The 17592-nt window shown below is 48.1% G+C and overlaps 1 protein-coding gene across 3 annotated transcripts in view; it reads right to left on the bottom strand.

Annotated features, from left to right (window-relative positions):
• PDE9A (phosphodiesterase 9A) overlaps positions 1–17592 on the bottom strand; it is an 87736-nt gene that overhangs the window by 39156 nt on the left and 30988 nt on the right. For 2 of the 3 annotated variants that reach the window (XM_059686537.1, XM_059686538.1), the window contains exon 4: positions 14904–14947. In XM_059686537.1, coding sequence (XP_059542520.1) covers positions 14904–14947 — 44 coding nt within the window. Of the gene's footprint in view, positions 1–4478; positions 4753–14903; positions 14948–17592 lie in introns of those variants that run through there. The other variant, XM_059686539.1, reaches the window with a different exon arrangement.

Genomic DNA, 17592 nt, shown 5'->3' with positions numbered 1-17592 from the left:
CTGGGGCACGAATTCATGCACCAGTAGGGTCCCTTGGCCTGGCCTGTGGGATCAGGCTGAAACTGACTCTTTGACATCCCCCAAGGGGTCCCAGATTGTGAGAGGGTGCAGGCCAGGCTGAGGGACCCCACTGGTGCATGATTGGGGTTGGGAAGAGATGTGGGAGGTTGGCCAGCTGGGGAGGGACCATGGGAGTGCTTCAGGGTGTGTCCAGCCCTTCTTGCTCAATCCCGATCGATCGGCTGGACCCCAGCAGTAAGCTAACCTACCGGTTGGAGTGTCTGCCCCCTGTGGTCAGTGCACATCATAGCGAGTGGTTGAGCAGCCTTAGCAGATCAGCAGCATATTACGCTTTGACTGGTTGAACGGCCGACAGGACGACTGGACACTTAGCATATTAGGCTTTTATCATATAGGATAAAAAGTTTAATGGAGGAGTCTTTTCAACAGGCGGTGCTGAAACAATTGAACACTCACAGGCAGAAAAATGAGCCTCGATCTAACCCTCAACACAGTTTATCTAAAAATTGATGCAAAATGGACCACAGATTAAAAAAATATAAAATTTTAACATTTTAGAAAAAAAAAATAGGAGAAAATCTTCAGGATCTTGGGCTATGCAGGGAATTCTTAGATTCAACACCAAAACCACAGTCCATACAAGGAAAAATGGATAAACTGGATTTCATCAACATGGAAACTTTTGTTCTGAGAAAGATCTTGTTAAGACGGTGAAGACACAAGCTCCAGTCTCGGAGAAAATATTTGCAAACCACACATCTGACAAAGACTTGAATATAGATTATGAACATAACTATCAAAACGCAGCAGTAAAAACCAAAGGACCCGATTTGAAAACGGGCAAGAGACACAGGCAGACACTTTACGGCAGAGCATATACGGACAGAGAATAAGGACAGGAAAGGATACTGAGCGTCTTTAACCATCAGGAAACGCGAACCAAAACCACAGAGAGATTCACTGCGCGTTTATCAAAAAGGCTAAAATAAAAAACAGTGACAACCCCAGATGCTGGTGGAGACATGGATCACACACATTGCTGGCGGGAATGTAAAATGGTACAGCCGCTCTGGGAGATGGTTTGGCGGCAGCTTCTTAAAAATTCTAAAGATGCAACTCCCGTATGACTTAGCAATTGGACCCCAAAGCAGAGAAATGAAATTTTATATTCACACAAAGGCCCGTACACGATGTTCCCAACAGCCTTGTTTGCAATAGCCCCGAGACTGGGGACAACCCACACGCCCTTCAGGGGGAGAAGAGATAAACAAACTGCAGGCCACCCTGAAACACAACTCAGCAATAACAAGGACTGAACGAGGAAGCCAGTGGCAGTTACCTACTGAATGACTGCATTCCCAGAACACTCTGGAAATGACAAGACGATAGAAACTGAGAACACATCGGGGATTGCCAGGGGATAAGGAGCTGGTGGGGAGCGGAAGGAGCTTGGTGTGGCCGTGAGAGGGCTGTGAGGGGCTGTGGGGTGGAGCATTCCGTGTCTGGCCTGGACCGGTGTCAGCCCGGCTGTGGTATCGCACGGTAGCTTGCAAAGCTGTGACCCTGGTGGGAAAACGGGTAAAGGCTACATGGGCTCTGTCTGCATTTTATTTTTATTTTTTTACAACTGTGTGAATCTTGAATTATTTTAACATGAAAAGTTTAATAAAACATTTTATAGAGAGAATGGAAGAAAAGAGTTAAGGAGGGATTTTCCTTTGGACTTTTGCGGTGTGATCCTTTGAGCATTGTGGGATTTTCATGTCTAAATGTAATTTCCAGCCCCCGCCCCCCCCCCTCCCCCCCAACCTCCATACCCTGAGCCCAGATCAGGAAATGAGGCCTCCCTCCCACCTGGCTCATTGCAATTCCTGCAGCCGCCACTGCTTCCTCCCAGTGGATTCCAGTACTTGCAAACAAACTGTGATTTAATTTGTGTAAAGGACTCTGGACAGGACCCGCAGTGAGCGCTGCTTGTACGAGCTCTAGTTATTGTTGTTGTTATGACATCACTGAGTGTGCTGTCAGCCACAGGTGTTATCATTATAGCACTGGGGGTTCCCCACAGCCACAGGCATTACATCGCTGGGGGTCACTGACAGCCCTTTCTCGCCTCCAGTGACTTCCCTGGTGAGCTCCTGTTCCCTGGGGGTGACAGGCTGAGTCTGGGGGCACCACCTCCACAACCCTGCCTGCAATGTCTGGAATGTGCCCCTGGAGCCCTGGAGCCCCACACGCCTGGACTTAGGGGCGACAGCAGTTTTCAATCACAAAGGTTAGTTATTCCCAATCATTGAGGCCAAACCACACGCCATCAGAAAAAAGACCTGACGGTATGTAGGACTCGCCACCCCCTCTCTCTCCGCTGCTGCTACATGGCACACATTTAAAAATGAATGCCTATTCAAGGAATGTTGCTTTGAGAATTTCCCAACCGCTTTAAGGATAACCAGCAATTCGGGGTGCATGTGACTGGGTCTGTAGGGGTTCCTCTGGACCTGGACTTTTTGAGGAAATCTGGAGAACGGAAATGAGATTCTGAGAGATGGGACAGCAGCACGGACTACGGGTGATCCGTACAGATGGAACCCAACTCAGCAAGAAAAAGGACTAAGCTATCGCTACATTCAACCACCAGGATGAGTTGCAATGAAAATCCTGCAATGCTCAAAGGACCACGTGCCACTTGCATGTTCTCCGGGGGAAACTGCTCCTCGAGCACAGCTGGCCTATTATCTAGAGCAGTGGTTCTCCACCTTGGCTGCACAGTAGAATCACCTGGGAATCTTTTTAAAATCCTGATTTCTGGGCCTCATCCTCCGGGAATTCTGTGTCTTTGTTACTAATGTGGCCCCACCCCATAACAAAGACACAGAATTTCCGGAGGATGAGGCCCAGAAATCAGGATTTTAAAAAGATTCCCAGGTGATTCTACTGTGCAGCCAAGGTGGAGAACCACTGGGCTAGAGTGTCCTGGTGCCTGGGCCTACAGCAGCTGCAAGGGGCACTGCTGCAAGCTCACTGTGATGGGCTCCTCCGCACCGATGGCTTTAAAGGCAAAACATTTGGACCCTCAAAGGGTAGAGGTTTCCGTAGGTTCATCATCGGCCTCTTCAAGTCTGGGCTGCTGTTCACCTGGTCACACCTGGACTGACCTACATTAGGTGCTGGGCGCTTGTCTGGCTGGCTACCCAGGTGACAGGCACCGATGGGGAATTCCTGGGGCTGGTGGAGTATCTCCTGGGAGACAAGACTCCCATTGAGGTCCAGGGCAATCGTAGAGGCTGGCCGAGGCTGGGTCCAGTTTTTAGGGTGCTGCCCAAACAGCCCAGCTTCAGGCCATGAATCTGCACTCAGTGGCCTCAGGACCTGACCCTTGGAACAGACCCAAGGGGACTGCGCTACCTAACCCCGGGAGATGACTGTGGAGTTGCCTCTTGGGGTTCACGGGCAGGACAGAGTCCGTGGGGTGGCAGGGTGGCAGGATGGGCCGCCTCCGGCGGTGTTTACGCAGCTGCTCTCACGAGTGCCCAGGGCAGAGTCTACGGAGCCTGCACTTCCCGATGCCCCGAGGCCGGGCCCTAACTCCGCCTTGAGCTGTAGCGGACAGTTCAAGGAACCTGCCTCTGCGTCCCCACCCCTTCCAGGAATTGTTTACTGTTTCATAGAAGCCCGAGTCTCCCCAGCCCAGAATGACATGAAAATCTGCTTTAACCGAGCCACAGGACCACACAACCTACAATTCCTGCTCCAAACATTCGTTTACCGTGATGCACTCACTCCGTCGCCCCGCCGCTGCCTAGCATATCGCTTCATCCCGTGCTGAACAGAACAGTAACAACGGCCATCATTCTTTCCGTCCTCCGCACACCTGAGCGGGTTGGGGTGCCTCCCTGGGCAATAAAACGCAAACTTGGCCCTAGCCATCCGCTGGCCCTCAACCTGCGCAGGGAGGGGAGACGCTCTGATGTCAGCACGGGCATTGAACCCCACGCCTTTGAGTCCCCAGTGGTGCAATGAACAAGACCTGAGGGCATGCGTCAGGAGCCTTGAGGTTCCCCTCTGGCCCCATCTCTCGTGCTATGAGGGCAGCTGTGCCCACCCATGTTAATAGGATGTGCGGAGCGAGCTGTTTCGCCTGATCAGTCTCACCCCAAGCAATGGCGTGAGCTGCTGAGCATCCTCCAGGAAGCATGTACGTAACAGATACTCTCCCCAGGCCTTCAAAACAAGACACTGCAAACCCCTCACCTTACTTTGCACGACAGAAAACAACCCACAATGCTTGGCTCCGAAGAGACAGGCTCCCCGAAAGCCCTGATTGGGGGGTGCATTATTTCCGTTCTTTCCAGGGCTCTGCCTAGGAAGGGCCGGGAGGGGGACTCCCCGTTCGCCTCTTTCCACTCTTTCTTGGGGTGTCACTCCCTCTTCCAGGGAAACAAGAGGGGTGCGCTCACCTGTTCCATGCCCGCTCTCCCGGCCCCGCCAGCCGGTGGAGGATGTCCTGGCCCCGGGTGCAGTCATTGGCAACTCACTGTTTATGAACGCCATAAACTAGGTGTGCAGAATGAGGATGGTGCCTTTATAACCCAGGAACACAATAAAGTTATATGGTCAACAGTGACCTCCCCTCGCTTCTTAAAGGCACAGGAGCCCTTTCCAGGGTCTGTCCTACCGAGAAATCACTCCTGTTTATCAGAAGCCAAAGGTTCAGATGTCCCAGATAACTAGACACCGTCAGTCGTTCCGATGTAATGAAGAAAGCAAAGCAGACGGAAGGACCCCGATGAGCAGATGGGGAAATTTGGAGGATGTTTCGCACCTGTCTGGGCTGCTCCTCGCTGGAGAGGGGACCTTCATGCTCTGCCCAGCTTCAGTTGGATTTCAAAAGTCTGGGTGCGATGCTCTCCTCCGCAGGCGGAAGAATGCCTGGAAGGGGCGCGGCCTCTGGGACAGCACCCGTTTCCTTTACTGCTGCTCAGACTGCGGCAGCCACACAATCTTTATTGGGGTTTTATGTTCCAGGCACTGTTCCTAGTGATTTGCATACGTTAATCATTTAATTCTCCTAATAACCCTAAGTGCCTGTGTGATCTAGGGACAAGGCCAAGTCACAACACGGCCAAGTCACGTTCCCATTTAGGGCTGCAAAGGTGGGGCAGCGGCACTCTGACCCTGGAAAGGTCTTCCACACACACACACCCGCCCCCCCCACTCCCCACTCCCCAAACTAGCCCCTCCGTCCATGTGCCATGAAGTCAACTTCGAGGGAGAAGGACGCGGAGACGACATTCTCTGGAGAATGCCCTCCGATGAATTTGAGCTTGAGAACGAGCAGCTGACGGCGCCTGCTGGCCAGACTTTGCCCACTCCCTGATAACCAGTGCGATAAGGCACCCCGTGGGAAAGTTTAATTGCGGTGAAGTCAAAGTGGGTGAACTCTAGTTCATCATGTCTGGGTTCTGACCGTGCATCCAATGGCCCCATGAGACTAGTTTCAGGAAGAATTCTGTCCGGGTAAACTCTGATCCAATAAACTACTATGGTGCCAATGACAGGACTTTTGCTAAAACCTATTAAAAGACTGAGCCTTTTTTGCAGACCAAAGGTCTTACGCCATCTGTGGACTTTACCGTGTTGCACACGATTGTAGAGGCTGCAGCAAGATAGACTTAAAAACAACCCGGAAAATGACACAGACATTGAGGTCAGCAGATGGAGCCTTTCATGCCGCGATTGTAAGCATGTCCAAGGGGATGGCAAGGATGACCGCTCCCTTTCCTTTTCATTTAACGAGACTGGAGGTGCAACTAGTTCAGCAAGGCAACGAACAGAAATAAAAAAAAAGGTTGGGATGCACGAAGTAAAACTGTCCTCGTTATCAGAAGATACCATCGTCTCTATGGAAAACCCTCGGAATCTATAAAATAAGCACCAGGACTAATGAATGAATGTCAGAAGGCACCAGGCCAACATACAAAAATCTGTTATATTTTTTATAAACTAGCAGCAAACAAATGGGAAGTTAAATTAAGAGCCCGTTAACAATAACACCAGAAAAAGGAAAATGCTGAGGAATAGATTTAACAAAAGGTATGCAGGACTCCCGTCCTGAAAGCTGCAGAACTTGGCTGAGTGGAGGGACGTATCACGTTCATGGATCGGAAGACTCCGTGTTGTTCAGATGTTGTTATTCCCAAATTAATTAAATTATAGCAATGTATTGAATGCAATCCCAATCAAAGTCATTTTATTTTATTTTAAAATATATTTTCATTGATTTCAGAGAGTGAGAGAGAGATAGAAACATCAATGATGAGAAGGAATCATTGCTTGGTTGCCTCCTGCACACCCCACACTGGGGATTGAGCCTGCAACCTGGGCATGTGCCCAGACTGGGAATCAAACCGTGACCTCCTAATTCATAAGTCAACGCTCAACCACTGAGCCACGTCGGGCTGGGCCCAATCAAAGTCATTTTAGAATTAAGAATTACCTTGTCAATTTATTCTAAACTTTGTAGGGAAAAGGGCCCATGTAACCAAAGCAACTGAAAAGGAAGCACAAAGGTGGAAAACTACCTGATTACAAGCCCTGGTGACGAAGCCAGAGTGGGAGTGGTGTCAGCCCAGACAAATAGTTTAGTGTCACAGAACAGAGTCCACAAAGACCCTCACGTAGAGAGACATACTTTTCAACAAAGGTGTCAGTGGGAAAGGAAAGCCTTTTTAACAAGTGGAGTTGTAACAACTGGATATGTCAGAAAAAAAAAGACTGTCAACCCCTACCTCACACCACACATAAAATTAACTTAAAATGGCCCAACGGCATGGCTCAGTGGTTGAGCGTCGACCTATGAACCAGGAGGTCATGGTTGGATTCCAGGTCAGCGCACATGTTTAGGTTGCGGGCTCAATCCCCAGTGTGGGGTGTGCAGGAGACAGCCGATCAATGATCCTCTCTCATCGTTGATGTTTCTATCTCTCTCTCCATCTCCCTTCCTCTCTGAAATCAATAATAATTTAAAAAATGAACTTAAAGTGAATCATAGATGAAAATATAGCAGCTATAAGTCTAAATCTCCTAAAAATTGATCTTCATGACCCCAGGGTAGAAAAGGGGCTCTTGGAGAAGACACAGAAAATACAAAACAAAAGAGAAACTTGTTAAATTAGACTTCATCCAATTAAAAACGCCAGCAAATGTCCTCATTAAGAAAATGAACAAGGTATGTCACAAACTGAGAAACACATTTGCCAAACATATATCTGACCAATGAAATGTATCCAAAATATACAGAATTCCCTACAAACCAGTGATAAAAAGACAATCCAAGCCACTTTAAACAATGGGCAAAATACTTAGAACAGACACTTCCCAAAGTGGGATATTCGAGTAGCCAGTAAGCACCTTAAAATCATGCCGAACAACCACTGTTATCCAAAGAAACGCACGCTGAGGCCATAATGAAGTATTTTTCTACGCCCACTTGAACGTCTCAACTGAAAACCACTGAGCACGCCTGGAGCCGGGCTGGCTGTGGGACGACTCGATCACCCACACACGCCTGCGGGAGTGTGGGACGGTGCGTCCCCCGGGGAGACGGTGTGGCAGTTTCCTATTAAGTTAAACACACTTGTCGTGGGAACCAGCAGCATCCCTCCTGGGTGTCACCCAGGATAACGGACATGTCTGCAATCAGACTCGCGCAGTGCTTAAGGTAGCTTAACCCCACACTGGAAATTACCCAACGTCCATCAGCAGGAGAGTTTAAGAAACAGCTGTGGATATTCACACGATGGTGGACTACTCAGCAACACAGACGTTAATAAGCGAATGCCCGGATCTTAGAAACCCAACGCTGAGTGGAGGAACCCGCTCACAGGAAGGAACCTGTGGTGGTGGTGTGAGCAGGCTGTCTAGAAGAGTGGCACCAGGAACTTTTCTGGGGTGACGGGAATGCCTTTTGTCTTGGTGGGGGGCCCAGTTACACGCGTGTGAACATGTAAAAAATATTATATATTTTAAATATATTTTTTTATTGATTTCAGAGAGGAAGGGAGAGGGAGAGATAGAAACATCAATGATGAGAGAAAATCACTGATTGGCTGCCCCCTACTGAAGACTGAGCCAGCAACTGGGGCATGTGCCCTGACCGGGAATCGAACCGTGACCTCCTGGTTCATAGGTCAATGCTCAACCACTGAGCCACACTGGCCAGGCCAGGCATATGTACTTTTATTGGAGCCCGTCAGCCTGGCATTTCCCATCGGTGTGACTCACCGCAGTTACACGGGACGTGGTTATGTGTGGGTTCTGCCTGGTCCCGGAAAGGCCTGGAGGCAGGGAGCCCTGGGAATGTTTGCTCCCTTGAGGTGCTTGCAGCGCTGGCCAGAGGTCACCGTCTTTACAACACTGGGTTCCACATTCATGACACATGGATCCGGAGTTCCTGTTGGCCACCCACGCGGTGACAATGGTGCTGTCTTTGTCTACTCGGCCACCCCAGCGGGGCACGAACCACAGTCCACAAAGCCGCAGGAAGCAGACGTGGAGTGAGCCAGCCCCCCAGGCGTCGCAGGAGGGTGGTTCGTGCTCATTTTATACACTGCGCTCTTGTTGTTTAAAAAATAATGCAAATCAGAATGACTAAGGCTGTGATTATAAAGCTGTTTGCAATGAAATTGCACTAAAAATAGAAAACGTTATTAAGAAGCTGTATTATTTCTCACAAACAACATGTGTGTGCTCAAATTTCAAGCATTATCTTCACGTGCAAGTGAGAATGGAGCCAGCGGGACAAGTGTGGTTTTAGCTGTGGGAGGCATTCCGGTTCTATTAAGACCCAGCAGGTCCGGAGAGACAGAACCGCTAGCCATTCAAATATGCCCTCTAGGCCATTTAAAGAGATAGCCGCATTCTGCATAAATTACTGCCTTCATCCTCTTAGGAACCATGGACGTGTATCCCAGTTCCTACTCTGTGGGGAAATGGAAGCGCAGTGGGGTTAGGGGCTTTCCTGGGGCCATTTCACCCCCTGACAAGTGAGGAGGGCAGAGGGACGGCCCTTTGTTCTTGTCCTCCCAGCCCACCCCCAGCCCCCGGCCCTTAGGTTGGGTCCCTCAAAAGCTGCCTGGAGACAGGAGCTGGGTGCCGGTAGTGTATTTGGAGGTGATCCCAGGAAGCCCTTGGAGGACACAGGGATTGAGACAAAGAAGGAAGGAAAGCCAGTTGGGGGGAGTCAGCGAGAGGGTCACCCCTGAGGCAGCTGCCACTCATGGCTCTGGGGTCCCTTTGAGCAACTGCGCAGATGACACTGAGGAACAAACTGTCCCACCCCCGGCAAGGGCGTGCATCAGCTCCCTCTGTCGCCAGGAGGACTGTCCTGGGCGGAAGCAGAGAGGAAGCCACAGGCAGGCGGGACTCATCCTGGCACCTTGAGAAAGGCTCTTTATTGTCCTTCACGCAAAACCTCATGCCGCTGAGATATTAATATGGCTCTCTGTGCTCCGCAGTGCAGTTTGTGATCCAACCATGGTGGCTCCTAAGATCCCAGGTTTGGGAGGGACTGAAATTCCCAGTCCACTGTCCCCCTCCTCACTCAGACACCTGCTGGGCACCCCATGAGGACGTGAGAACCCAGCCCTTCACCCCAAGTCCTGTGGGAGGCAGAGCTTGGATCTCAAGACGGCCAGTTCTACCCACACTGGCTCTGGCTTTTGTCAAGTTCTTTCCCTGAAGAAGCCTCTACTCCATCTCTCATTGGTGCTAGTTGGACTCCCAAGTTACACAGAATCCCCTATATTCTGCCTCCCCTGACAGTCATGTGACTCTCTGAGCATGGACTTCCTCCCCCAAGCTCATCTCTGTTGCATGCACCCCTCACTCAGGGCTTCCTTGTCCCTGGTCCTGTGTCTGGATGGCGTCAAGTTGCCAATGTCCTCCTTCCTTCTCCTGGAATTCTGTCCATGAGTCTCAGGGCTCAACCCTTAGTCCCTCTTGCTTTGGGGAGCTCATCTCACCCATGGCTACAAACATGTCACTCCCCCACGTCCCTCCCTATCTGAGGGGGAGCTCTAGGCTCCTCTCAAGGAATCTACTCAACACTGATGTCCAACAGCCAAACCACACCCAATGCATCCAAAACTGAGCTCCTCTCTCCTCCCTGCACCTGCGCACCCTCAGCTCCCGTCCTGTGGAGGAGAAGGTGCCATTCCACCCTTTCATGGCTCAGGCTGGACCCAGGAGGCTTCTTGGACCTCTTCTGTTCCTATCCCACTTCCACTTAGGAAATCACCTGACTCCTCCTGCAGAACATGCCGGAATCTGACCACTCCTCACCACTTCCACTTGCCCCCTCCTCCTAATGCAGTGGCCTCTGCATGGTCCTTCAGGGTCCCACGTGATCTGCCCCCAGCATCCCTCCACCTCATATCCAAATGTCTGAGCGCCAAAGAGCCAGAGTGGAGAATGCTCAGTGGCCAGCCAGGAGTCAGCGAGGACCGCAGAAGGACCATGCGTTAGCAGTAGGACTGAACTGTGCCTAGAGCAAGGGTCCTCTGCAACCATCCTAGCAAACCTTACAACCGGTCTCAAAGGCACCAGACAGACGTGCGCGTAACTTAACAGAGCCCACGCTCTTTAAGGAGAGAAACAAAGTCCAATCAACAATATAACAAAAAATGCAAACACGGGTCTATGCAAAGGAATGAAGAAAAAAACATCACTGACTACAGAAAGCAAAAAAAGATAACGGTGTATTAAGAGTTTCCCCGTGGAAATAGAAGTGAAATGAATGACAAATAGCACAAAGAATGAGGTGGGAGAAGCGAAAGCACAGTTGTGAGATGCTTACACTGTTGAGAAGGGGTGTAATAATATAATTTAAAGACTGTGATAAGCTGATGATACATGTTGTGAAACCAAGAGCAACCTCAAAGAAATTCAATAAAGAAGCAAAGATCATAAACCGAGAGTGGAGAAAAATGGAATTAAAAAATGCTCTCTATGCAAAAGATGTAGGAAAAGATAGAAAAAAATGTCAAGAAGGATTGTATGAGACAAGTAGAAAATGAGTATCAAGGTAGTAGATTTAAATCCAACCATATCTAGAATCACATATAATGTGAATGGTTTAAAAATGCCACTTGAAAACTGAAATTGCCAGTATTGATAAAAGCTGCCTGCAAGAAATCCACTGCAAATATAAGGACACAGATATATTAAAAGTAATAAGATGGAAACGACTATAACCATGAGCATTGCGCATAAGAAAGCTGCAGTGGCTATGTTAATAGGAGATAAAGAAGACTTTAAAACAAAAAATAGTCCCAAGGATAAAGGGACGATTTCATATGGATAAAGAAGTAGATACATCAAGAAGACACAATAATCCTAAATAAGTACGTACCTAATAACAGAAATTGAAACGGTATGAAGCCAAAACTAAGAGAACTGAGAGAAGAAATAAATGTATCCACAATATAGTGGATATTTCAATCTCATCTTTCATCAATCAGTAGAACAAGTAGACAAAAAAATAGTGAAGGTATAAGAACCTTGAACTACACTATCAACTAACTTGACCTAATTGACATTTCTAGATGATTCCACCCAAGAACAGCAGAATACACATTCTTTTCGGGAGTACCTGGGACAGTCACCGAGGTATACCATTTAGCTCAATAAATTAAAAAAGACGAAGTTACACAGGGTTTACTTTTGATCAGAACAGAATTAATAGAAATCAACAGCAGAAAGAGAGTTGGAAAATATCCAAGTATTTGAAAATTACATAATATACTCCTAAATAACACATGGACCAGAGAAGAAACCACAAGGTAAATTAGAAAATATTTTGAGCTGAATAAAATTGAAAACACAACAAACCAAAATGTATGAGATACAGCTAAAGTATGTGTAGAGGGAAATCCCTAGCTTTTAATCATTATAAAAAAGGAGAAAGATTTAAAATCAATGATCTAAGCTTCCACCTTTATTAGATAGAAAAAGAAGAGCAAATTAGACCTGGAGCTAAAGAGGAGAAATCAATGAAATAGGAGACAAACAGAGGAAGCCAATAAAACTCAAAGCTGGGTCTTTAAAAAAAAATCAATAAAATCTAGTATAAATCTCTAGTTAGACTGATTAACTCAAAAAGGGAGATGCTATAAATTACTAATATCTTGGATGAAACTGAGGATTTCGCTATCATCCTATGGACATAAAAAGGATCACAAGGACATATTTCAAACTACATCATGCCAATAAATTCTTAGAGGAAATGAACACCACCTCTTCAAATGAATTCCCAAATAAGTACAAACCCTTAATCTACTAATCTAGTTAAGAAATCGAACTCAAGCCCTAACCGCTTTGGCTCAGTGGATAGAGCGTCAGCCTGCGGACTCAAGGGTCCCAGGTTCAAGTCCGGGCAAGGGCATGTGCCTTGGTTGTGGGCACATCCCCAGTAGGGAGTGTGCAAGAGGCAGCTGAGCGATGTTTCTCTCTCAACGATGTTTCTAACTCTCTATCCCTCTCCCTTCCTCTCTGTAAAAAAATCAATAAAATACATTTTAAAAAATAAAAATTATAAAAAAAGAAAAGAAATTGAACTCATAATTTAAAACCTTCCCACAAGGAAACTCCACACACAGATAGATTCACTGAGGATTCTACAAGCACTTAAGACAGAAACAAGGCCGACTCCATATAAACCCTCCCAGAAAAATCACACAGAGGCCCCGGAAGCCTTCCTAACTCATTTTATGAGGTTAGATGAACATATAATAACAAAGCTAGGACCAATATCCCTCCTAAACTTCACAAAATATTTGCAAATTGAATGCAGAAAATATACCATGGCCAAATAGAGTTTGTACTAGGAATGCAAGATTAGTTTAACCATTTAGAATCAATCAGTAAAATTCGCCATGAACAGGATGGAGAAATAAAACATGAACCTCTCAATAGAGGCAGAAAAAGCATTTGACAAAATTCAACACCAATTTATAATGAAAACTCTGAACAAATTGGGAATAGAAAGAAAAACCCCTGATAAAGGATATCTAAAGAAAATTGCAGCTAACGTCATAATTGATGGTGAAAGACTGCACACATTCCCTCTATGATTGATAACAAAGCAAGAATCTAGACTCTCACATATTGTACTGGATCTCCTAGCTAGTACAATAAGGCAAGAAAAAGAAACAAAAGGCATCTAGATTTAAAAGCAAGAAGCAATTCTGTCTTGGAAAATCTACAAAAAGGTATTGGACTTAATAAGTGATAGTTTAGCGATGTCAATAAACAATAGCAATTATATTTCTATAAAATAAAAACAATTAGAAATGAAAAAAATGCAACAAATCTATTGACAATAGCATGAAAATAGAAAATACTTAGTAACAAATACATCAAAATGTATTTAAGAACATTTCCCTGACAACTATAGTAATACATTATAGAGAAACATTAAAAGAAACCTAAATGAGAGATATTCCATATGCATGACTCTGAAGGCTGAACATTATGACAGTAATTCTTCCCCAAATTTTCTATATATTTAATACAATTTCCATCAAAATCCCAGTAGACTTTTTTTTTTTTTTGGTACCAATTGACAGACTGATTCTAAAATTTATTTGAAAAATAAAAGGAACCTAGAATAAGCAACATGTTTTTGAAAAAGAAGAGAAATCCCTTGGACTCGCATTTCTTGAATTCAAGACTTACTAAAAATTTACAGGCCAAACCCTAACAGAACATATACTTAACCATATGATCCAGAAATCTCATTCAATCCCATAGACATGAAAATATAGCCCAGCCGGTGTGGCTCAGTGATTGAGCGTCGACTTACGAACCAAGAGGTCATAGTTCGATTTCCGATGAGGGCACATGCCTGGGTTGCAGGCTCGATCCCCAGTGTGGGGTGTGCAGGAGACAACCAATCAATGATTATCTCTCATCATTGATGTTTCTGCCTTTCTCTCTCCCTTTCCCTTCCTCTCTGAAATCAATAAAAACATATTAAAAAAAAGAAATGAAAATATACATCCCTACATAAATACTCACAGCAGCCCTATTCACAAAGCCCCAAACTGGAGACAGCTCAGAGATCCTTCAGCACGTGACCGGATAAACCAGCTGTGGTCCTTCCCACCATGGGGCACGACTCACCTACTGACACACTCAACACACGGCACAGCTCAAAAACATTAGGCTGAGCCAAGAAGAGCACACATCTTATGTAATTCCTTTTATCTGATACCCTTGAAAAGACAAATCTCATCTTCGGTGTCAGAAAGCAGGTCGGTCGCTGACAGAGAGCAGGAGTAGAGTGAGGGGGTCCATGGGAGGAGGCGCCTGAGAGCTCTCCCAGGTGATGTAAATGTTCTGTGTCGTGGTTTTGGGGTAGTTACAGGGGTGTATACATTTTCCAAAGCTCATCAAAATCTACACCCCAACAGGACCATTTTCTTATGCATACGGCATACATAAGTGAGAGTGGTACGGTTCCGGGAGGAAATGGGGTTTTAGTGAAACAGCACCACTGGCTGAGGCATCCTGAGGCTGTAGGCTGCACACGGCCCACCTCTGTGGCTCACAGTCTAAATGGGCAGGGCAGGCACTGATCTCAGGAGGACAAGAGGGGACTGTCGCCCAGTGTCCGCTAAGTCCCTGGGGAGAGAATGGCGGGGTGTCCCTGAGGAATTGTCATGGGCAGAGTAGAAGCCCGTCTCTGCAGTTATAAATGGCTTTAGATCCTGGAATAGTATGCCGCTTTAGATGCTAATGCATAACTAATACACATTCATCACAGGGTAGCCCGGAGCTTTCTTCTTTTTCTTTTAATATTTAAAATGACAGCGGGGCCTTACCAGAGAGTTGCTTGAGGGCCACAGGTCTCACTTTGTAGGGAGTGCTGCAAGAGAGAAGACAGGTCACTGTGAGATGCTGTCAGAGACGGCCGGGCACACCTGGCCCCAGAGATAAGCGCTCAAGTGAAATAGAATTCACTGGATTAGTTGTTGTTGTTGTTATTGTTTTTTAAATTAGTTCTTGCCTGGCCCGGGTAGTTCAGTGGTTGAATGTTGACCTATGAACCAGGAGGTCATGGTTCGATTCCGGTCAGGGCACGTGCCCCAGTTTCAGGCTTGATCCCCAGCAGGGGGTGTGCAGGAGGCAGCCAATCAATGATTCTTTCTCATCACTGATGTTTTTATCTCTCCCTCTCCCTTCCTCTTTGAAATCAATAAAAATATATTTAAAAAAACAAAAGAAAGAAAGTACCTGTCTTACCACTGTTGGAACGGCTGGCTCTACACAGGTGTGGTGGGCGGGGAGAGAGCCAGAGGCGCTGAAGACAGACGCCCCACGGACCAGACTTGGGATGGGCTTATGCAGAGACCCTCCCATCACCACAGGATCCTGAACGGAGCCCAACTCTCCCTGAAGAGCCCACCTCAGCTGCGAATGCGCACAGGTAAACCTCTCATGGGTGAACTGGGGAACGGGGAACCCCAAACTGGGAACTGAAGCAAAAGTGGGCGTGGGACTGGACCTGGAGACTGAATGTACCGAGCAGTCACAGGAACCTTCCAGGCCCTTGAGCCAGATGCCCGGGTTGAGTTTCTGGCCCCTCCAGGTTGGCCCCTTGGTCCTTAATCCTGACTCTGAATATCCCATGGCCAAATAGAGTTTGGGTGCTCTCAGACCCAGGCAAGCTGCTGCCGGGACCCATCAGCTCCTGGCTCGGTCACGGTCGAGCTGCCTCGCCATTCTCTTCCTCAACAACGAACTGCTGCAAACTACTCTGGGGTAAACTGCCTTGAACTTTCATTGCATTTGTCTTTTTTTGAAAACATTACTGCCTGGGTGACCTCCTTGGGAGGAGGAGCCTGGCCAGGACCCAGGAGGCCTGTCTCCTGGGCTGAGGGATGCCCGTATGCCACCTCACAGGCACACAGCCCTTCACCCACCAGAACGCTACACCTGTGACGACTGGGCTAAAACGGGAAACCGGAGCTGCGTCACTCTGGCCCCTCCTCTCTCCCTGTACCCGGCCACAGGCCCCTCTTCTTCTCATGCTATTTGAGCGTCTGCTTCTCTCTCCCGATGAGGATCTATCTGGACGCAGCTGTGGCAGAAACAGAGGGGTGGCGTGGTCAAGAGGCCACAGCTTTCTCAGCTGGACACCCTGGTAGCCAGAATGGCCCCCGGTCCAGGGAGAAGCGCGGGACCAAGGTCCCTCTGAGCGTTGTCTGAACAAGGTTGGGACGCGTCTATTCTACTTGTTGGTCCTCAGGGGTCAGGGCTGCTAGGTGATCAATCTCCCTTCTGACCAGCCCCCAGAGAGAGTGGGAGCCCCGCAGCCGCGGTTAATGAGAGCCTCCCCCTTGGGTCACCTGTCGCAGGTTATTTAAAATGCGGTCTGGTCATCCTCTGACCTGGGGAAGGGAGGGGCCCTCAGTGGGTCCTGGCCGTGGGAGGAGCAGGAATTCAACACAGAAGAGAGTATGCTTTTGTGGTGGGGCCCTCCTGTGCATGGGGCCATGGAGCTACCCCCTGACCCTCTTCCCCCATGTGACAGCCATAATATCTCCAGGCATCGCCAGAGGCCCTCGCCCGCCGCCGCCCTGTGGAGAGGTGCTGCCACACAGCCAAGTGCCAGACCAGAGATAACGCGTGACAGAGTCTGAACAGACAAACTGTTTCAACTGAATTCAGACAAAAATGTGGTTTCGCTCCATCAGAGACCAGCTTGCACTGACAAGGCACTGGTCTGAGTGAGAGATCACTTGTCTGGTGGACAAGCCTGGGTGACAGGTCACGTGTCGGCTTTCCTTCTGCAGCGAGCTCTGGTTAGGCCGGAGCCTGGCTGAGATCTACAAGAATCTCGTTGACGTCTTTAGGGAGCCAATTAGCACCGTTCCTTCCGGGGAGCCCGGAGCCCATAATCAGGGGGCAGAAGCTGCTGATGAGTGAGATTCAGGGAGGCTGATGGGTGCGCTGGGCGGGGGAGGCCTGGCTGGGGTGGGGGAAGCCTGCAGGGAGGTCTCAGGCCTCCAGTTGCTGGGTATGTGAGGGTCTGCCTGGTGCAGGCTTTCTCCCGAAGGCTCAGACCAGCTGGCTCAGGCCAGATTCACACATGTCGCTTGGAGGGGGTGTTCAAGGAGGACCCGGAGACACAGACTGGGGTCCCAAGGGGCACCCCCACACCCAATCGCACTCCTGTTCCCCACAGAGAATGCAGTTTAAATTGCCTCGCCCAGCCCCTAGGACAGTGATGGCGAACCTTTTGAGCTTGGCGTGTCAGCATTTTGAAAAACCCTAACTTAACTCTGGTGCGGTGTCACATATAGAAATTTTTTGATATTTGCAACCATAGTAAAACAAAGATTTATATTTTTGATATTTTATATATTTAAATGCCATTTAACAAAGAAAAATCAACCAAAAAAATGAGTTCGCGTGTCATAGGTTCGCCATCACTGCCCTAGGATGAAGTGGGGCCATCGGGGGCTCTGCAGAGCACTGGCAAAGGGGCCGATCAAAGATGGAGGGGCC

This window comes from Myotis daubentonii, chromosome 3, assembly GCF_963259705.1.
Source record: "Myotis daubentonii chromosome 3, mMyoDau2.1, whole genome shotgun sequence".
Taxonomy (NCBI): domain Eukaryota; kingdom Metazoa; phylum Chordata; class Mammalia; order Chiroptera; family Vespertilionidae; genus Myotis; species Myotis daubentonii.
Note: the sequence above shows the minus strand (reverse complement) of the source record. Positions and strands in the feature narration are given on the sequence as shown.